Below are 20,705 nucleotides of genomic sequence, written 5' to 3' on the forward strand. Positions count from 1 at the left end.
AGCAGAAGACTGGTGCAAAGATATTTTCTCTGATGAAGCCCCCTTCCGAATGTTTGGGACATCTGAAAAATCGATAGTCCAGAGAAGAAAAGGTGGACGCTACAAGGAGTCCTCTGTCGTGCCAACAGTGAAGCATCCTGAGACCATCCATGTGTGGGGTTGCTTTTCATCCAAGGGAGTGGGCTCTCACAATTCTGCCCAAAAACACTTCTATGACTAAAGATTTTTTCAAAACGTCCTGCAAGAGCATCTTCTCCCAATGATCCAGGAGCAATTTGGTGATGGTCCGTGCATTTCCCAGCATGATGGAGCACAATGTCACAAGACAAGTGTGATAATGAAGTGGCTCGGAGATCATTACATTGAAATTTTGGAAATACAGGCAACTCTCCGTATCTTAAACCCATAGAGAACCTGTGGTCAATCTTCAAAAGGCGAGTGGACAAGCAGAAGCCCACAAATTGTGATCAACTCCGCGGACTAATAAGGCAAGAATGTATCGCCATCAGTCAGGATTTGGCCCAGAAGCTGATATCCAGCATGCCAGAACGAATTGCAGAGGTTATGAAGAACAAGGGTCAGCACTGTAAATATTGACTCTTTGCATATATTTAATATTTTTGCCAATAAAAGCCTTTAAAAAGTATTAAATGCTTATCATTGTTTTCCAGTATAACATGGAAACATGAAAAAATTATCTACAAATACTGAAGCGGCAAACGTGGCAAAACAAAATATTTATGTCACTGCCAATATTTTGGCCACGGCTGTACACAGCAACAAAAACTACCACACTATGATCCTTAACCCTTTTTTGTTACTATACATGACAAAATATTCCTGATCCATGAGATATTTGCCTTCAATGTCTAAAGTTGATTTTAGGGTAGTTGGATCTCATACGTCATCAATAATTTTTTCAAAGTTGCAAATTTACAGTATGTAGCTAAATAGAATCCCTGAAAATATCACATTTATTTTTAGACAAAATACTTATTAATTATTTTCAGATTTGTTCAAGGTGATTAAATAAAACTTTATACCTGTCCAATAAGTGAAAGAATAGTGTTTGGGGTAAAAAGCCCCTCTGCTGCAGGGGCTAAAAGCCCCCATAAAACACATTGTTTTTCTTAAGTTGGGCAAATAGTTTGGTTATGAAACATTTTGAAATTCTGCTCATATTGACTGATCAATTGAGATGAATTTGTTTATAGAATACTTGAGATGTTATGAAATGCCAAATGTACCGGTAATTTAAATTAACAGAAAATGATTGACCCTTTTCTGAAGTGGCTATTTTGAATGAGCATTATCTTCATTTGTTACTCAAAAAAGCATCTTGCTGTCTCAAAAGTATAATTTGAAAAATGTTGCCCAATTACTATTGTCAATATATTTTAAACAATATCACTATAACCCCTCTGCAGGAGGGATCCTTTTACCCCAAGTGTGGGGTAAAAGGATCCCTCACCTAGAATAAAACCAAACCTTAATTTTTTGTTTATACACAGATTATGTTGCTTCATCAATATTCAATAACATAAATATATATATTTTTCAATCTTGATGCACAGTATGACCAGAAAAAAATTCAATTTTCCTTAAAATGTGCCTTTCTTTAGTCCCTTTGTACCCAATGTACAATAACATTTGTACTAGTTAAAATGCTAATTGTTGACATCAGCAATAGAACTAGGCCTATTACTTGATATCTGTAATTACGTTTGCACTAGTAAATCTGTCATTTATTCCTGTTCAAAATGAAATTACAGATGTCTATGATTTCTTTCTCACTAGGTGAAATTCCCATTTCTCATATCAGAAATACTTACTAGTAAAAATGACCATGTTTGATATCAATAATAACATAGTTACTAGTGTAAATGTCTATTTCTTACCCATTTCAAAGATTTGCATTTTTGGTTGAGTTGTAAATTGTACAAAGAATAGACATTTGAACTAGTAACAATATAATTGTAATTGTAACAACATTTTTACTAGACAATAGTACATGGTTGATATATGAAACAGGAATTTCATCTAGTGAGAAAGTAGCCTAATCATATCTGTAATTGTGTTTTGAACAGGAGTGAATGATATTGTTTACTAATTATTAGTAATAACTAGTTTAATATCAAGAATGGGTATTTCCATGAGTAATGACGTCATTTTCAATATCAAGATTTAAATGAATAGTTCACCCTAAAAATTTACATTTTCTCATCTTTTAGACCCTCATGTCATCCCAGATATGTATGACTTTCTATTCTGCAAAACACAAATGAAGATTTTTTAGAAGAACATTTCAGCTCTGTAGGTCCATACAATGCAAGTAAACAGTGAACAAACTTTGAAACTCCAAAAAGCACATAAAGGAAACAAAAAAGTAATCCATAAGATTTCTTTTCAACATTCTCCTTGGTGATCATGATTTCAAGCTTGATTACACACCCTAGCGCCATCTAGCATCAATCACTAGGAAGTGTAATCAAGCCTGAAATCATGATCATACATAGAGACTGCAATGGCAAGATATACAGTGAAAAACTAGATATTTTATGGTCTGTTCTCACCCAAAACCAATTGGATTGTTTCAGAAGTCATTCACTACGTCTGATTATCCATACTTCTCTACTGTATAGTATGCCAAAAACAGTATGCCAATAGAGTAGTATATCCGAATCCACAGTATTCATGAAGCAGTAAGCGAGAAATATCCGGACTACCTACTATTTCTGGCAAGATTTTGAAATGCGGATCAACTGAACACTTACCTATTCCATAATCTCTCAGAATCTGAGGAGATGTCAGGTTCAAAACACTGGATTAAAAGGAACTGCTGTGAAGCGCAAGGCGGAAGGTTCTTCTCAGCTCTAAGTGCTATTTATATGCTACCAAGATCATTGTTTCTTGTGCTTAAATGGTAATTGTTTAACAAAATCAAAGCAGATAGTTTTCTTGGTTATTTTTATTACGTCATATATTCGGGTCACGAGACGATGCCAACATCCACGGCAGGGCGCATTAATGCACAAGCTTATACGGGCTGAAGCCCAGGGGCCTACAACTCTCATGGGGCCAAGCTCTTGGCTATGGGCAGGTGCGCCGCCAAGGGGTGGCCACGGCCACCACTGTATAAACTCTGGCCACCCTGTGGCCACCCCTAGTATGATTTTTGCAGTGGGTACTATTAATTTGAATACATAATGTAAATTCACAATAGTGAAGTGAAATAAAATAAAATAAAACACCCGCTGCAACTACAAAAAAGATTGTAGATTGATTGGCGCCCACGCCACCACCAGAGTTTCACTGCCGCTCTCCAATCCCGTCGTTGACTGCTCAGTCAGCACCAGAAGCAGGACTGAATGACTAATTCCACCACAGGAGAGCATCTACACTTTTAGGAGAGACGACAAACGGCAACGGGTATGTATGCCATAACAGTAGTGGCTTATAGTGAAGACATGAATGTATGTTCTAAGTTAACTTTTCCTCAGTAAAGTTTTTACAGAAATGTTTTTTAAGAAGAAATGTAGCACAGGGGAGTGTAGGTCTGAGGAAGAAGGCAGGTGTGAGAACACGCTTGAAGATAATGTCCAAAGTGAGGAACAGGCAGAATCAGTGATGGGTCCTGGGCCAGCAAGTGAAGACAAGATTGTTTAGGTTATCCTTGTTAATGAAATGGATGCTATGTCCTGATGTGACACACACACACACACACACACGTGACACACACACACACACACACACACACACACACACACACACACAAGAATCGAGTTCTCTTTCGCACTTGAACGAACAATAACACACATAATTATGTCAAAATGTCGGTTTTGTCGTGTATTCTCATAAGAGCGGTCTTAATTGAGTTAAATAACGTCTTAAACGAACGTAAAGAGTTGTGAGAAAATGAGATGCCATGTTAGGCAGCGGCAGATCTTAAAGTCACAGTAGCCTAATAAAGCAGTTGCTGTGATGTCTGTTATTAATGTTAATAAAAGAACAAAGGTATCAGAAAATTGTAGCTTTAATAAGAATTAATCTATATATAATTTATTTATTTATGTAAAATATATAATTTATTTATTCAATTTCTATATATTTCCTATCTGTTAGACAGGTAAGAAGGCCACAGGTAAATACAACATTTATTCTAATGGGTTATGTGAAGATTGTTTTCAGTTCACTTAAATTAAAAGTTGTTATTTTCCATAGCCTAATACATGCTGAAATTGGTATAGGTTTCAATTATACTGTAATGGTGAATGTCTATCATTAATGTTTTAAAAAAGCAATTTCATAGACAGTTGTTTTGAACTTGCTGGATTACAAACCGCCATCAGAATGACAAGTTTAATTACATTCCAGCTGCTGTAAGAAGAGGCTACAAACGATTCAACACCGGCTGCATTTTCACACGCGACAAATTGATTTTGGAAAATGTTTAACCAAAAAAGTTACGGACTGCGGCTTTAAAGTCATATTGTTACAATAACCAGAAACAAATGTAAACAAGTATAACACACATTACACTGAATTTTTTGTTTGTTTTTGGTGCCACCCCAAGATTTTGCTGTGGCCTCCACTGGCCACCACTATTAAAATTTTCTGGGGGCCACTGGCTATGGGGCCCATATTCCAAAATCCATGTTTGCAAGAGTAGCGCATTTAACTACTTTCAGCAGGAGACGTGGTTGTTGACATGGTGATAGTACAACCGTTAAAGGTGTTAAAGGCCCCATGGGCCCATAGGTACCTTAAAGCACCTCTGATGTAGTATGTCTGAAATATATTCATACTACTCGCAAGCATACCTAAAAGAATGTACTATTTTGCCGGCAGATAATTACGTCATTCATCAAAGTACATATTGTGACAGTATGCAGTTTCTGATGCAGCAGTTGATTAAACCACTGGAGTCATATAGATTACTTTTATGCTGCCTTTATGTGCTTTTTAGAACTTCAACGTTTTGGCCACCATTCACTTGCACAGTATGGACCAACAGAGCTGAGATATTCTTATAAAAATCTTCGTTTGTGTTCAGCAGAAGAAAGAAAGTCATACACATCTGGGATGGCATGAGGGCGAGTAAATGATGAGAGAATTTTAATTTTGGGGTGAACTATGACGTTTTTACAAGTGCAACCTTAATTTTACTGATAACAAGAATTAGCCTTAAATGAATGAGAATTATATTGTCGATATCTATAATTCTTATCCTGCACATGCTTAAATTTCAAAAGCTAGGAGGTCTAAAAGAGTCAAACTGAATGGGCAAACATAAAACCACACCCCGCTGTATCCGCCCATGCTTGAAAAGAACACGTGAACGTGCCGCGCGTGCACAGCGCGACTGATGTATCCATGAAGTCGTTACTACAAAGATGGCGGATTTCCTGCCCTCCCGGGCTGCTATAGTTTGTATCCCCAATTGTCTCCTCTCGAGCAGCGAAATTGACCAAATCAGAAAGTCTAAGGAGATCGACAAACGACTGTCTCGGGAGAAGACTTATTCGAAGAAACTGGTGAAGATATTGCTGTTAGGAGCGGGCGAAAGTGGCAAGTCAACTTTCCTCAAACAAATGCGCATAATTCATGGGCAGGACTTCGACCAGCAGGCCAAAGAAGAGTTCCGGTGTACAATCTACAGCAATGTTATCAAAGGTACCACACGGAACTGGAAGGTTCATTGTTTAAAGCGAACGATCGCCTATTTTAGCGCCAGTTTGCCGATGTTCTTGCGTGAAAAGTAACTTTCGTCAACTTTCGATTCCTCTGCCAAGCGCATAAACGACGCGAAGGCCAGCGTTTTAATGTTGAGATTTATCGAGTAACTCGTATTAATGTTTATATATTGGCGCTAAATAAATTAACATGACTATTTTGAAAGCCATTATATTTGTGACCTGTATTCAACCCACTCAAAAATAATTTCAATAAACCTGACACCGATATAGAAAGTACAGCGCCCTCTTACACCGATCAGCCACAACATTAAAACCACCTGCCTAATATTGTGTAGGTCCAGATGGGCTGGTTTGTGTATTTCTGAACTGGTGATCTCCTGGGCTTTTCACACACAACAGTTTCTAGAGTTTACTCAGAATGGTGCCAAAAACTAAAAACATCCAGTGAGCGGCAGTTCTGCACATGGAAAAGCCATGTTGATGAGAGAGGTCAACAGAAAATGGCCAGACTGGTTTGAACAACAAAGTCTACAGTAACTCGGATTACCGCTCTGTAAAGTTGTAAGAATATCACTGTTGGCGCTGTTTTTTCGGCACGAGGGGGACCTACACAAAATTAGGCAAGTGGTTTTAATGTTGTGGCTGATCGGTGTGTATTGGTTTCAGCCATCTGGACGTGTTATTAGTTTTATGACATTTTTCATGTTCGGATACGTTTCATTTTCATCTCTTATAAAGCACCATGGCAGGTCAGTTTGCTAAAATGAATTTAACCAGATTTCTGCTTGACAATGTCTACATTTATGTAATAATCTTATTAGAGAATTAAAGCTTGAACTCTTTGTTAGAACTGAATGATATCTTATGGTCTGTTTAGGTATCCGGGTCTTGGTGGATGCACGTGAGAAACTGCACATCCCTTGGGGAGACCCTGAAAATCAGGTTCATGGGGAGACTGTGATGGCCTTTGACACCCGCTCATCCATGATGGCGAAAGGAATGGTGGAGACCAAAATCTTCCTGAACTACCAGCCCTCCATCAGTGCCTTGTGGCAAGACAGTGGTATTCAGACTGCTTACGACAGACGAAGAGAGTTTCAACTGGTAAATTATTTTGCACTGATTTTATTTTCACATTTAATGTCAAGCCTGATAGGTTATTTTGTATGCTTTGCGTTTCAATTGGCCTGATTTTTCTGAAGTGTGGCTATAGAATTTGTTCAGCTTTTTTCGCAGGGATTGTGGGTGCAGTGATCTTGAAGGAGTGTTGATCTGTTGTTAAACAACTTGGTATTGTGAAGCATGGTGGATAAGTAGGGAACAGCCATGAATCATTTTCTGCTGCAGCATGCAGTAAAACCAGCACAGCAGATTCTGTTCTGTACTTACATACTCAAAGTAGGTCTCCAATTAGGTGAAATGCCACCTACACTACATTCCATACACTAAGATAAGTACCGGTAGTAATCATGGCGAAATGCCTACTTATGTATTTTCATACATTTGAATGAAATTTATTTGCCATTTTTTATCTTATTGGAATAATGCTCTTTTACAAGGCTTTTACAAGGCTCTTTTGCCATTTACTGCATTCAGTCTGCAGGCTTTAGGCATTTGTGCTTGCTTTATCTGGGATCACGTCTGTGAATGTTGTGAATGTAGCATGAACAATGGTCTGAGATTAAAATTGAGCACAGTTTAAAAAAGTGTCCTGTAATGCAATGAGGTGTTTGACTGTGCATGAGCTTAGTTTGCATTTCAGTTATGAAGATGAGAGCATCCATATTCATGGGTAGAACACACATGACTTGAGTATAGCATTTAGCTCAAGTTAGCTCAACACCAAAACAACACCGACCTATGAAGGCATGGACTCTACAAGACCCCTGAAGGTGTCCTGTAGTATCTGGCCAAGACATTAGCAGGAGATCCTTCAAGTCCTGTAAGTTGCGAGGTGGGGCCTCCGTGGATCGGACTTGTTGGCCTTGTTAGGAGATGATTAACATTATTCACTTAACCTTTGAGTGGTCAATGTTTTGTCTCATCAGTGTATACAGAATATTAATATATTTCTGTAAAAAGGCAATTCCAGTCTTGTGTGACATTTGTAGTGAGAATGTGAAATTTTACTTTACACATAAAGTACTCATTATCAGTTTATCAAACTATTTGTTTGTATAATCATAAGACATCTGCAGATAGAGTCCAAACATCAGAAAATGTTCAGTCTAAACAAGTTTTCATCCTTTTTATATTGGGAAATGAACTTGCATTATGGACTTTAAAGTTTTTGTGAGACCACACACTTAGTAAAAACTCTGTATTGAAATGCAATCCAGAAATAAAACTAGGTACATAACGTAGAAGGTTTGGCACTCCTAAGAACATGTAATATATAATTTTTCACATAAATAGAGGAAAAATGTCATTACGGATGTGACATCTCTTTGTTACGGATGAAATGGTTGTGAAAGCTACACTTACACGATGAGGGACAACACTACGCGAGCCCATGGTGCTTTCTAGTGGGTGTGTGTGGAACACGCTGAGCAGCGCAGCAAGATTCATAATTCAACTCAAATCGCAAAGTTTATCAAAATGATCCCTTCCCAAATGCTGGCTATAAATGCACTAGTTTGAACAAGTCACAGATCAAAGCAATATTCAGCAATCTATCTGATTCATCATGATAAAGAATGAACAGTGGAGGTTTGTGATTCTCTCATTGATATACATTTGATTTCAAATGAAGCGTCCATAACTCGTGTCCCTAATGCATTTTTATTTGTGTTAAAAGTAAAGGGAGACCATTTGTTCATTTTAAGTCAACATAAGTTAGCTTTGTACAAAAAGTATCAGTTTATTTGAATCAATATTTTTTTAAGTGATATAAAATTAAGCTTTAAAACGTAATGGGCATGACAGTACTGGAACGCAGCAATTTCATAAATGTGGCTCTTACAATGTAAAAAATAAGTACTGTTAGGATAAAGTGTGTTATTGTTAAAGTGAAAATGGAGTCCTTCGACACCTCTTTTGTAATCATAAAATATAATCATAAAAATTTTAGAAATGGTGCACCCCTCATAAGAAGTGGATAAACAATGTAATTTCCTAAAAAAATCTATTATCCATTAAGTAAACAATTTAAAAGGTTTTTTTTTCCTTCGTGTAATATCTTTTCCATGGTTGACATTTCTTCTGAATTGCCCTATAGTTTCTTAACCTTGCTTTGAATTCTCAATTATTATTTTTTGGTGGGAAATTGCAGGTAGACTTAAGTTTTTGTATGTAGTTGACAAAAAGCTATGTGCTCTTCATTCCAAACATGCTTAAGTGTCCTCATCTCCTCTTTAGTCCAAAAGAGCCCTGTGAAATGTAGTTACTTTAGTTTAGTTAAATGGTGCCGAGATATATTTGGAATTACGCAAATGTGCAATTATAGTAAATCTGGAGTGATTTAAATATAACTTGGTCAGTGTGCGTTAGCGATCCACACAAACCTAAGCAAACTCTGAGCACATCTGTTTAAAAAACCCTCTTGAGACCGCTGAAAACACCATATCATGAGCCTCATGCTTGATACACTACAAACAGAAAAGAGCAGAGAACATACAGTTTAAATCAGAAGTTGTTACCGTGGACACCTAGCACGTGCGGTGGCTTCACGCTATTCTTCACGGCATCCACACACAACTCGCCACGCTCCTCACCGAGAACCAGATTACAGCGACCACGAGGAGGTTAACCCAACATGACTCTACCCACCCTAGCTACCGGGCCAGTTGGTTTCTTAGGAAGCCTGACTGTAGTCACTCAGCCCACCCTGGATTCGAAGATTGTTTCACTTTCAATTGACTATTACAATTACGTTGGGTCAGAAGTTTACATACGCTAATTGAACTGTGCCTTTTAAGCAGCTTGGAAAATTCCAGAAAATGATGTCAAAGCGTTTAGGCAATTAGGCTAATTGGAGTCAATTGGAGGTGTACCTGTGGATGTATTTTAAGACCAATCTTCAAACTATGCCCCTTTGCTTGACATCATGGGAAAATCAAAAGAAATCAGCCAAGACCTCAGAAAAAAATATTGTGGACCTCCACAAGTCTAGCTCATCCTTGGGAGCAATTTCCAAATGACTTAAGGTACCACATTCATCTGTACAACCATAGTGCGCAAATATAAACACCATGGGGCCACGTAGCCATCATACTGCCCAGGAAGGAGATGCATTCTATTTCCTAGAGATTAACGTAGTTTGGTGCGAAAAGTTTAAATCAATCCCAGAACAACAGCAAAGGACATTGTGAATATGCTGGAAGTATGGGGGTGGCAGCATCATGTTGTGGGGGTGCTTTGCTTCAGGAGGGACTGGTGCACTTCACAAAATAGATGGCATCATGAGGAAGGAAAATTATGTGGATATATTGAAGCAACATCTAAAGACACTAGCCAGGAAGTTAAAGCTTGGTTACAAATGGGTCTTCCAAATGGACAATGACCAAAAGCATACCTCCAAAGTTGTGGCAAAATGGCTTAAGGACAACAAAGTCAAGGTATTGGAGTGGCCATCACAAAGCCCTGACCTCAATCCGATTTGTTGGAAGAACTGAAAAAAAGAGTGCGAGTGAGGAGGCCTACAAACCTGACTCCATTACACCAGTTCTGTCTGCAGGAATGGGCCAAAATTCTGGAAACTTATTGTGAGAAGCTTGTGGAAGGCTACCCAGAAAATTGGACCCAAGTTAAACAGTTTAAAGGCAATGCTACCAAATACTAACAAAGTGTATGTAAACTTCTGACCAACTGGGAATGTGATGAAAGAAATAAAAGCTGAAATAAACAATTATCTCTACTCTTATTCTGACATTTCACATTCTTAAAATAAAGTGGTGATCCTAACTGACCTAAGACACTGAATGTTTTCTACAAATAAATAACATGAATTGTGAAAATTTTGAGTTTAAATGTATTTGGCTAAGGTGTATTTAAACTTCATTCTTCAACTGTATGACATGCAACTACGTATTTCGTAGTGTGCTTGAAAGTGAAACAGATTGGTCAGTAGCGAACTTCTGAAGAGGGCCTGATAGGTCAGTTGAGGTGAAAATGGACTTCTAAAAGCTTTGATATGGTCTGTCATCCATGGACACAGCCCATAATTAGAATGAACAACAATTAGCATTTTTACCTGGCTGCTAATTTTTACCTTCTAGCTCTAAAACAGTTATGCTTAACCCTTAGAGGCAGAAACCGTTACTACGGTTAAAATACGATTAATTGTTCAGGCCTACTCCCGAATAAGGGCTAGAGTAAAGCCAATTAGTTTATCATTACAATGTCTGCCTTGGACTGGCAAATCTTTTATGATCATAACCATAAGGACATTATTTTTTGTGTATTGTAACTTTAGGTAATTATATACCTAATGTGTTATTTATTTTAATGTTTCTTTTTTTTTTTTTTTTACCGTAAAAGGATAGGATTTGTATAAAGCATGAGGATGTGGAGGGAGAAATAAGGAAATTAGTTGAACATGAACAAGCCGTGCTCAACTCTGACACTAGACACCTAATTCTGTTTGTGATTTATCTTCCTTTTTTCTCTATAGGGTGAATCTGTGAAATATTTCCTGGACAACGTGGACAAACTTGGACAACTGGTAACTAAAATGAATGTTTAGGATCCTTTCATTATAAAATAACTGTACTTGTTGGTGATTGACTTAAACCAAATCTAGAGAGCAGGGAGTCTGATAAAATGGCAGTAAATGCATAGTGCACACTAATACGTTAGCAGAAATAAAAAATTCTGAGGCAATCAGTTACATCAATTTTTTTAAATTAAAACTCCCAAATGTTAGTTAATAGAACTTTCTAAGTTAATAGAATGTTAATTGCTTTTAATTTAAAATATTGAGTATGCCAACTCATACAGTGCAATTTTAACTCCTTGGTTGAACTTAAAATTACCATACAAGCTCAGCTTAAATACTTTAAATAGAGGGAATCTAACTTGCTAGATTTAGCTATTACAGAGAATTTGTATGATTTTATTTTTCCCTTTTCAAAACAATTATTTATTATAAGCTTTAGGATTTACAGTGCATTTTAATGACAGCAAAAGAGATGTACCCAAAAATGCCAAAATGAAATGAAGTTCACTGAAAAAGTACTCAATGTTTTTAATTCAATTAGGTGATTGTGGTCTAATTTTTGTTTCCATTTAATCTGAAGGACTACTTGCCTAGCCAAAAGGATATACTTCTGGCACGGAAACCAACCAAGGGTATCCATGAGTACGACTTTGAGATCAAAAACGTCCCTTTCAAGATGGTGGATGTGGGAGGGCAGCGGTCGGAGCGCAAGCGATGGTTTGAGTGCTTTGATTCTGTGACCTCCATTCTCTTCCTAGTCTCATCCAGTGAGTTCGATCAGGTTCTCATGGAAGATCGGCAAACTAACAGGCTCATGGAGTCGCTCAACATCTTCGAGACGATCGCCAACAACTGCGTTTTCGCCAACGTCTCCATCATTCTCTTTCTCAATAAGACAGACTTGCTGGAAGAAAAAGTTCAGATTGTGAACATCAAGGACTACTTCCCTGAGTTCACAGGGGAGCCCAACAATCTGCAGGATGTGCAAAAGTTCCTGGTGGACTGCTTCCGAAACAAGCGCCGGGAACAGCAGCAAAAGCCCCTTTACTATCACTTCACCACTGCCATTAACACAGAGAACATTCGCCTTGTCTTCCGTGATGTCAAAGACACCATCTTGCATGACAACCTTAAACAGCTTATGTTACAGTGAAAGACCCCAGACCCCACCTTTTATGAACCTTCCATTTTAATTAGGTTTTTACTTTATTTAATACAAAGTGGTTCAATACATATTGTGGTTGAAGTAAAATGGATTAGAGAATTATGCAGTCTTCAAAATTATTGCATAATATTACCTTCATATATATGCCAGGGTTTGCTATATGCCAGAAGGCAACTGTTTTAAGCTTGTTGTAGCCATATCAAATACTGTATGTTCAGGAACGGTCCTCAGTTATTCACCAAAATGCTGTAATTGTGGTGATTAACTGTTTGTGAGTGCATATTTTGTATAGAACAGTCAACACTCCTGTAACACATTTGACACCCTGTTTTGGTGAAGCTTTTCAGAAAGAAACTTAGAAAACTCAGGGCTTTAAATAGTACTCTTCTGCCACAGCAGGAGTTTTGTATGGGGTTAATTGGTTGGGGGGTTTTTTAAGACCCAATTTTTTTAATTTTTTTTGTCTTCCACACAGTCAAAATGGCCTTTTCGTTAAACTCAGATCAGGATGATAAAGTTGTACAATTATGGTACTTTTGCATTAAGTACGTCTATTTGTCATTTATATGAAAAGGGAACGTAGATTTTGATGTTTGCCTTTTCAAGCCTTAATATTTATCTGTTTTTCCTACATTTTTAAAATAACGCTTCTGTTCAAAGACAGTTTTTTTAAAATCCAGCTTTATCTTGCACCACCGAAAACTGTTCTATGGTGTTTTAAATATGTATTGCTGGATGTCAAGTGAAGATGTAGATTTTTTTCCAAAAGCCGTTAAATTTAACGTTTGACTAACTGTCAATATTGAGCAGTTTTTTTCCCTCCTAATTCTCTTTATTTTTTTATTTTTGGCCGTGTGTCTTTGCTCCAGTGTAGGTTGAAGTGGACTGCTTTAGCTCAGGGTTTTATAAATTTACTGTTAAAGTGGTCCATTTCATTTTATAGGCCAAATAAATCACCTTTTGTTTGCCTTAAATCTCTTAAAACAGGACACATTCATTTGAGATCTACTACAACTGGTTTGATTTTAGGATAATTGAAATATGTTGATGGGAGGAGACCAAGTCTTAATGTAATTTTAATTCAAAGAAGCACTGTAATCTGACTGTTGTATAGTTAATTGAATTTATCTGATTGCTTTTGTTAAGGTCTTGGTGTATAAAAATCTGTAAAAAAAAATTAATTGCTCATACAATGCTGTGTGTCTTTTGTCATGGCTATAATCACTTGCTTTTTGTATAGTATGTTTTCATTGGTTTATTTTTTGTTGATCACTTTGTGTAATTCTGCCTATTAAATCTGATTATTTTACTAGAATGCCTTTTTTATTACTATTCTTTTACAGTGAAAAAGTGACAAGGATATTTAACCTATATCGCACTTATCTAAATTCTGTAATGTGGCTGATTTTTAAAAAAATATATACTCTGGTGGTTCACCACTGTGGAACACCTTACCAGATTTTACTTCATTTAAAAATGATACATTTCCAGGCTTGTGTGTATGATGTTCTTGCAAGGATTATTTTGTAGCACATTTGTTTGTTACAGGCAGGGTTGGGGAGTAACGATATTCATGTAATTGAATTTCGTATTTAAAATACAAAAAGTAACTTTCATTAGTTACATTTTAAATAATTTGATTACTGAAGAGATTACTTTGCATTTTATTGTCATTTGTTTCATTTAATATTTAGTCCTTTCAGATGGAAAATATTTATACATATAATTGATGTGATCCAAAGCGCATTTGAACAGCTGTGAAATATTCTTATGATACGAGCAGACAGAGAAATATATTTTAAGTAAGTTTGGAACAAAAGAAACCGAAATAAACCTTTTGTAAATTGTCAGCTGTCCGCTAAACTATAATGCTATTTCTATCCATTTTACATGTTCAAAATGTTACCAGACACGATCATATTTTTTTATCAAGAAAATTAATGTTGGATCATAATTTCTTTTTTCTAGTAAGACCTTTGATATTAGGGCAAATGTCGTATTCTTGATAATACTTTTGTATTTTTTTCTTGTAAAAAATATCTAAAAATCCTTAAAACAAGATCAGTTTGATTGATCTTGTTTTAGAAACAACACTGCATAAGATATTTAGGTTTTTCAGAGAATGTATTTTTAATATATGTATTTTGACTCACTGTACTGGCAGATTTTTTATAGTCAAAACAAGTGATAAAATCTACCAGTGCTGAAGAAGTAATCCAAAGTATTTAAAACATGTTACTGACCTTGAGTAATCTAATGGAATACGTTACAAATGACATTTTACAGCATGTATTCTGTAATCTGTAGTGGACTACATTTCAAAAGTAACCCTCCCAACGACCCTGTTTACAGGATACATTTATTGCATTATATTTCCACAAAAAAATAAATGCATGAAAACAATTTATGGGATCCAAACTCCTCACCTTTCTGAGAAATTTCCCCGTTTTGAAACCATAATCGGTTACTTTTGTAATTGTGAAGAGCAATGATTAATGTGCAAATGTGAGTGGTCTTTCACGTGACTCACGTCAGCGCTGCAGAATGCATTGAAGTCTAGGAAGTGACGTCACACCAAAGTGATTTTCACACACAAGTTTTTGCTTCAGCAATAATGTATTTGAGAGTACTAAGCAACAATACATATTTAAAACTGTCCAAATTTGTGAAGAGACATTTCTTTTAATTAAATATGACCGTATCGTTTACGAATATCAGAGACCCCAGTTATTGAAATCATTTAAAATCACCAAGAAAACGCTTCGACCTCAACATAAACGAGACCTTTTATTACTTTCTGCTATCAAAGCAACTGCAAGCTTTTTTCTCTCTTCCAAATACATGTTTTTCAATGTTTATTGTGCACACCTCCCGTATTGTGCTGTAATGTGTAGCGCAATGCGGCGCTTGACGCTGGGTTCAGCCTCCAGAACCAAATTAAAACTGTCACGAGAAGTCATCTGTCCGAGGCAAAGACACAAAATCTACTGACAATTGCCTCAGCATCACTCTCCCTTAATGCGTTTCATTACGCACAGGCGAGTTTAAGTCGATGCGGACCAGCAGAAAGATTTGAGTTGTCGATTGAGTTCTGTTCAGTTCATTTTTTACGTCTTTTGTTCATATTTTAATCGCATTTGTTTTTTGTAATATTGTGTTGTTCACATGTCGTGTTTTAGTGGCCTCCACTGTCACTGCCGGGGGGAAAACATTAATCTGCTTCGTGTGAACACGAACACAACACAACACAACATTGTCTCTGTTGTTCATCTGTTCTCTTCATAAATAAATAAATGCATAATCTGCTATATACTCGTCCTGCAAATTCGTGATTAAAAATTAAAATGTGAACGAAAATAAAAGGTATTAAATGTCTTATAATCATTAAAATATGAAAATTAAAATGAAGGGTAATAACAGAATTGAAACAAATAAAACATTACAAACACTAAGACAGACAGAAAACATGGACAAGTTATTGAAAAGGAAAAATATTGACGATGGTTAGCCTATCATGTGGGATAGTGGTGTGCCGTAGAATTGTTTAGTCGTAAAAGGTGTTCTGTGACAGAAAAAAGTTGTTAAACACGGCAATAATGTCAACACAAAATGCGTGAAATATTATGGGTGCTTTCCATGCAACTTAACACGTAACTTCGTCACTGTACCACTTCCGTCTTTAACATTTTCTGACTAGTTACAAATGGCGTTGGAGTTTGTCGTTCATGTCGTTTTATTTGCGCAAATGTATACTGTATGAGATCTCGACGAATTTTAAGTCAAACGTTATTGTCATTCAGTTGTTTGTGTAGAAAGAAATGGTTTTGCCAAATTAAAACAAAAATGTAACAAGCATGGCTGTGGCATCACAATATATGGCACAGGGAAATACCGGTAATACAGTACTGCTCAGCAGTCACTAAACGAAGGACATGAGGAGACACTATATGGCGGGAACTCCGTGCCAAAACCTAGTTGTCCAACCGACCCAGTGTTGCCAACTATTTTCAATGGAAAGTAGCTAAAGCCTGCTCGAAAAGTAGCTAAATGTCGCCAGATGACGTCATGCGTCATTAGCATATTAATGACGTCATCGCGTCGTATTTGCATTCTGCCTAATTTGTTGGTACTGTAGCCTACTTTAGTTTATAATAACGGTTATCTCCCCTAAACCGTGCTCATTCTGTTTTTATATAAGTATATAGCCGAAACACGGTCAAATTAAATGTTTTTAATTAAAACAAAGGAGAAGGCAGCTGCTATGTGATCACTGATTGGTTCCTGCTAACACAGCGTGCACATGCGCAGCTCATTCATGTCTATGTCCGCTGGCGTGCAGTCAACGGAATGTGCTGCTGCTATCAGCCGCTCACTGAACAGAGCAGACGCAGTGGGGAAGTAAGACCTCACGCTTGCAGTACTGGCGATATTTGGAATTTGGAAAGTTGCTAAGGTTTGTCCAAAAAGTCGCTAGATTTGTCGCTAGTCGCTTTTTTGAAAAAATGTCGCTAAAGGGGTCTGAAAAGTCGCTAAAAATAGCGACAAAGTCGCTAAGTTGGCAACAATGAACCGACCGAATATCTTGTGCTTTGAGCCTCTACACAGTGGGTGACACGTGTGATGACCTGACCTTATGTCAACGTCTTGAAATTATCTGTTTTTTAACTGGTAAGGAGCCAAGCTGTTGTTTAAAGACTATAAATGGACAGTAGATAGTTTAACTCTTGTATTGTCTTCACTTTTGGGACTCTCTGGTATCCCTCGGGTCAAATTCAGTGTTGCCAACTATTTTCAATGGAAAGTAGCTAAAGCCTGCTCGAAAAGTAGCTAAATGTCGCCAGATGAAGTCATGCGTCATTAGCATATTAATGACGTCATCGCGTCGTATTTGCATTCTGCCTAATTTGTCGGTACTGTAGCCTACTTCAGTTTATAATAACGGTTATCTCCCCTAAACCGTGCTCATACTGTTTTTATATAAGTATATAGCCGAATGTCCAGTAAAACGGTTCTCAATTACATATTTTCTGTTAGACAACGGAACGGAACGGAACTTAGCTAACGTTACATGTTTATGAGTTTGAAGAAGGTTTATTGTTGTGTTTATTGCGGTTTCATGCTGTCTCGTGAGATTTATAATTTTTTGTTGTTGCAAAAATAGTTTACAATGTGTTCAATTCTGGTGACTTTGAGATAATCATTTGTTTTATTTTCTCAAGTATGAGTAGTACTCATGTAACTATTGGCTAAAGCATTTCTTCCAGTTAGGCCATGTGTCCACCAAAGCATTTTTTGCCAGCTGAAAATGCCAGGTGTGCTCCTCAAAATGCCCAGCTGGGAACCCTTGAGAGCGCTTTGGAGGCGCAGCATTTTTTCAGTTGAGATGTTTTGGTTGCTATGATACGGAATATGGAGTGGTGGTGGTGTAGTGATCTAATGCACATAACTGGTAAACTGGTAATCAGAAGGTTGGTGGTTCGATCCCCACAGCCACCACCATTGTGTCCTTGAGCAAGGCACTTAACTCCAGGTTTCTCCGGGGGGATTGTCCCTGTAATAAGTGCTCAGTAAGTCACTTTGAATAAAAGCATCTGCCAAATGCATAAATGAATATCAACAGAATTAATGTGTACCTCATTTCGCAGATAGTTTGTGTTATCAACAAGTACTGAATGTAAAAATGTCAGCACAAGGAAGAGTACTTGCTCTGGATGAAGGGAAGGCTGACGCATTATTTTTCATATTAATATTGTAGTAGCCGGTGATGTCATCTGGTAAAGACATGAATACTCAAGAGACCAGCAAACCATTGTTGTTCAGTCGTTGTACAAGTAGGATGTGATGGTTGGTGCGGTGTGGTATTTGTCCCGCCCCTCTTCCACTGTGATTGGACAGCTCTGTTTTACCCAAAGTTGAACATTTTCCAACTCTCGGCAACCAGAAAAAATGCCAAGTGCCTCGTCACGCTGCTGGCTTTTTAAAATACGCAGCGCTCCCATTGCAAACAATTGAAAAAATACTCTGGCCTCAGGAAAAAAAAAGCTTTGGTGGACACATGGCCTAACCATTCAGACAGATGTATTCCCGCTAAAAAAGCAAAACGCACCACAACTAATAGAGCAGAACGCACTCAACGCAGGTGTCTTGAGATGCGTTTTTATCTGTTCTTTTTAACATGACAGCGTCTAAAAATGCAGCGCTCCCATGAGAGATCCTAAAAACACAGTGAAACGTGACGCAGTTGTCAAAAGACATCCATCTAGTTAATGTTTACATGGAATACGACTGAAAAACAGCGTGAGCGGACGCAATAACCCGTTCAGTTTGAACAGCCCCTTTTTCACATGACACAGCACTAGCTGAAGTTTCTGAAAGTTACCTCTCCAAAAGACAGTATTTTGTCTCATTTGATTGTTGGTGCATTTCCATTGTATTCAGCGCTGTTTGTTCTCTGTATTCATAAATATCCCGATACTGTTTTACTGTGTGAGAAACATCTCAAAATTATTCAGTGAGTGAGCGCTCTGAACGAATTGTACTGAATCATGAATTGATTCAGACCCTTTCGCAAGCCCGTTTGGCCAATTCATGGAAAATAACCGACTCAAAAGAATTATTCATTTGCACATTCGGCATTGCTAGTTCTTTTAAACAGCCAACAGAAATACAACACTGTAAAAAATTGCTGTGAAATCTACAGTTATTTACTGTAGATTTCACAGTAACATTACTGTATAATATTTTTACAGTAGAATATTGTAAAGTTTACAGTAAGACCTTAAAAATCACAGTAGTCCAAGCATTACAGTTGAAATCACATTAGTCAAAGCATTACTGTAAAAAAATCACAATTTAGCCACTATAGTACTGTAAACAGTAAAGTAAACTACTGTAATTTTCCTTTTTATTTATTATATCTTTCTTTGTACCCGTTTCACATGGACGGCCCCAGATTATTGTTGTTCAGAATTCATTATCGGAATATGATATAAATACTCGATGGTGAGCTTTAAGTAAAAGTGTAATATTAATAAATTAAAATGTGTTATGTAACTTGTACTCTGATGCACCTGCTGCAGGAGCTTTCTATTCCATATATAAATTAAATATTCCAATATATTTTTTTAAAGAATTCGCATAAGATTCCAAGAATATTTTTTGTTTGTTTGTTTTGTGACTGTAAATGGGTGTTTGGGTGTAAATGGGTGTTAACAGGGCAATACAATATTTGATAAGCCTTATCTTAAACTTCTCAATATAGGCTTAACAATATAGGCTTCATAAACGCATCATTTTTTGAGATATCATCCTCAGATTTGAAATGAAGCATTGGTTATACGTTGCAATAGTATATTCACATAATTATGTATATTAATATAAAAATATTAATATTTTTATACATTTAATAAATATATTCTTAATATTTGTTGTTTTTATTTTTGAGCTTATATATTTCAATATTAATAACATCTGATTAATTTTGAGTTTTGAACTTGAGCCAAAACTCTCAAGCTTTCTAAATATATGTTGGTTATGTGTCTATTCAGAATGACTTATGAGCAGAAACCTTTTTATTTTGGGTAGGCTACTATGTCATGTGCATTACTTGCCAAATTGGGGCTGTCTGGTTTACTCATAAATACGTACCATGGGATCTTTATTTTACAAAAATCAGTGTTATATATTTTTTCTTCGGAAGCAGGAGAGAAACGTGCAAGTTTCCAGAGCTGTTTCTGAGCTGCAGGGCGAAATCAAAGCGCCAGCAGAGTGGGCGGGGTTTACCCAGTCTAGAAAGCTCTAGAATCTGTGGGAAAAAAGCGCGAAAGAAGCAGCACTTGAATTTCTGACTCGTCGTCAGTGACAGAAAAGCTCAGGTAATACTCAAATTTACGCTTCTTTACACACGGTTTTGTCTTTATATTTATGTCTGTGTGTTGATTTCTTTCACTTTTGCCTGAGAGGAATTCAGCGAAAACGTTTCCGTGAGAGCTCCGAAGGAGACGTTTTAACAGCCTTTAACGTTAAGCTCCGTTAATAACAGACTTTTACTCAAATTTACGTTTCTTTATATACGGCTTTGTCTTGTGGTTGTATTTATTTTGTGTTCGTCTTTGTGTTGATATCTTTCACTTTTTGCCTGAGAGGAATTCAGCGAAAACATTTCTGTGAGAGCTCCGACGGAGACGTT

The 20,705-nt window shown here is 36.9% G+C and overlaps 1 protein-coding gene across 1 annotated transcript; it reads left to right on the plus strand.

Moving 5' to 3' along the window:
• The first annotated feature begins 5,363 nt into the window (after nucleotides 1-5,363).
• LOC127626625 (guanine nucleotide-binding protein subunit alpha-13-like) lies at nucleotides 5,364-13,832 on the plus strand. Its single transcript, XM_052102553.1, has 4 exons — nucleotides 5,364-5,673; nucleotides 6,574-6,800; nucleotides 11,308-11,358; nucleotides 11,933-13,832. Exons 1-4 carry the CDS (start codon nucleotides 5,394-5,396, stop codon nucleotides 12,503-12,505), a joined length of 1,131 nt encoding a protein of 376 aa, XP_051958513.1. The 5' UTR covers nucleotides 5,364-5,393; the 3' UTR covers nucleotides 12,506-13,832.
• Nucleotides 13,833-20,705: the final 6,873 nt, after the last annotated feature.

Source organism: Xyrauchen texanus, chromosome 33, assembly GCF_025860055.1.
Source record: "Xyrauchen texanus isolate HMW12.3.18 chromosome 33, RBS_HiC_50CHRs, whole genome shotgun sequence".
NCBI classification, from domain to species: Eukaryota; Metazoa; Chordata; class Actinopteri; order Cypriniformes; family Catostomidae; genus Xyrauchen; species Xyrauchen texanus.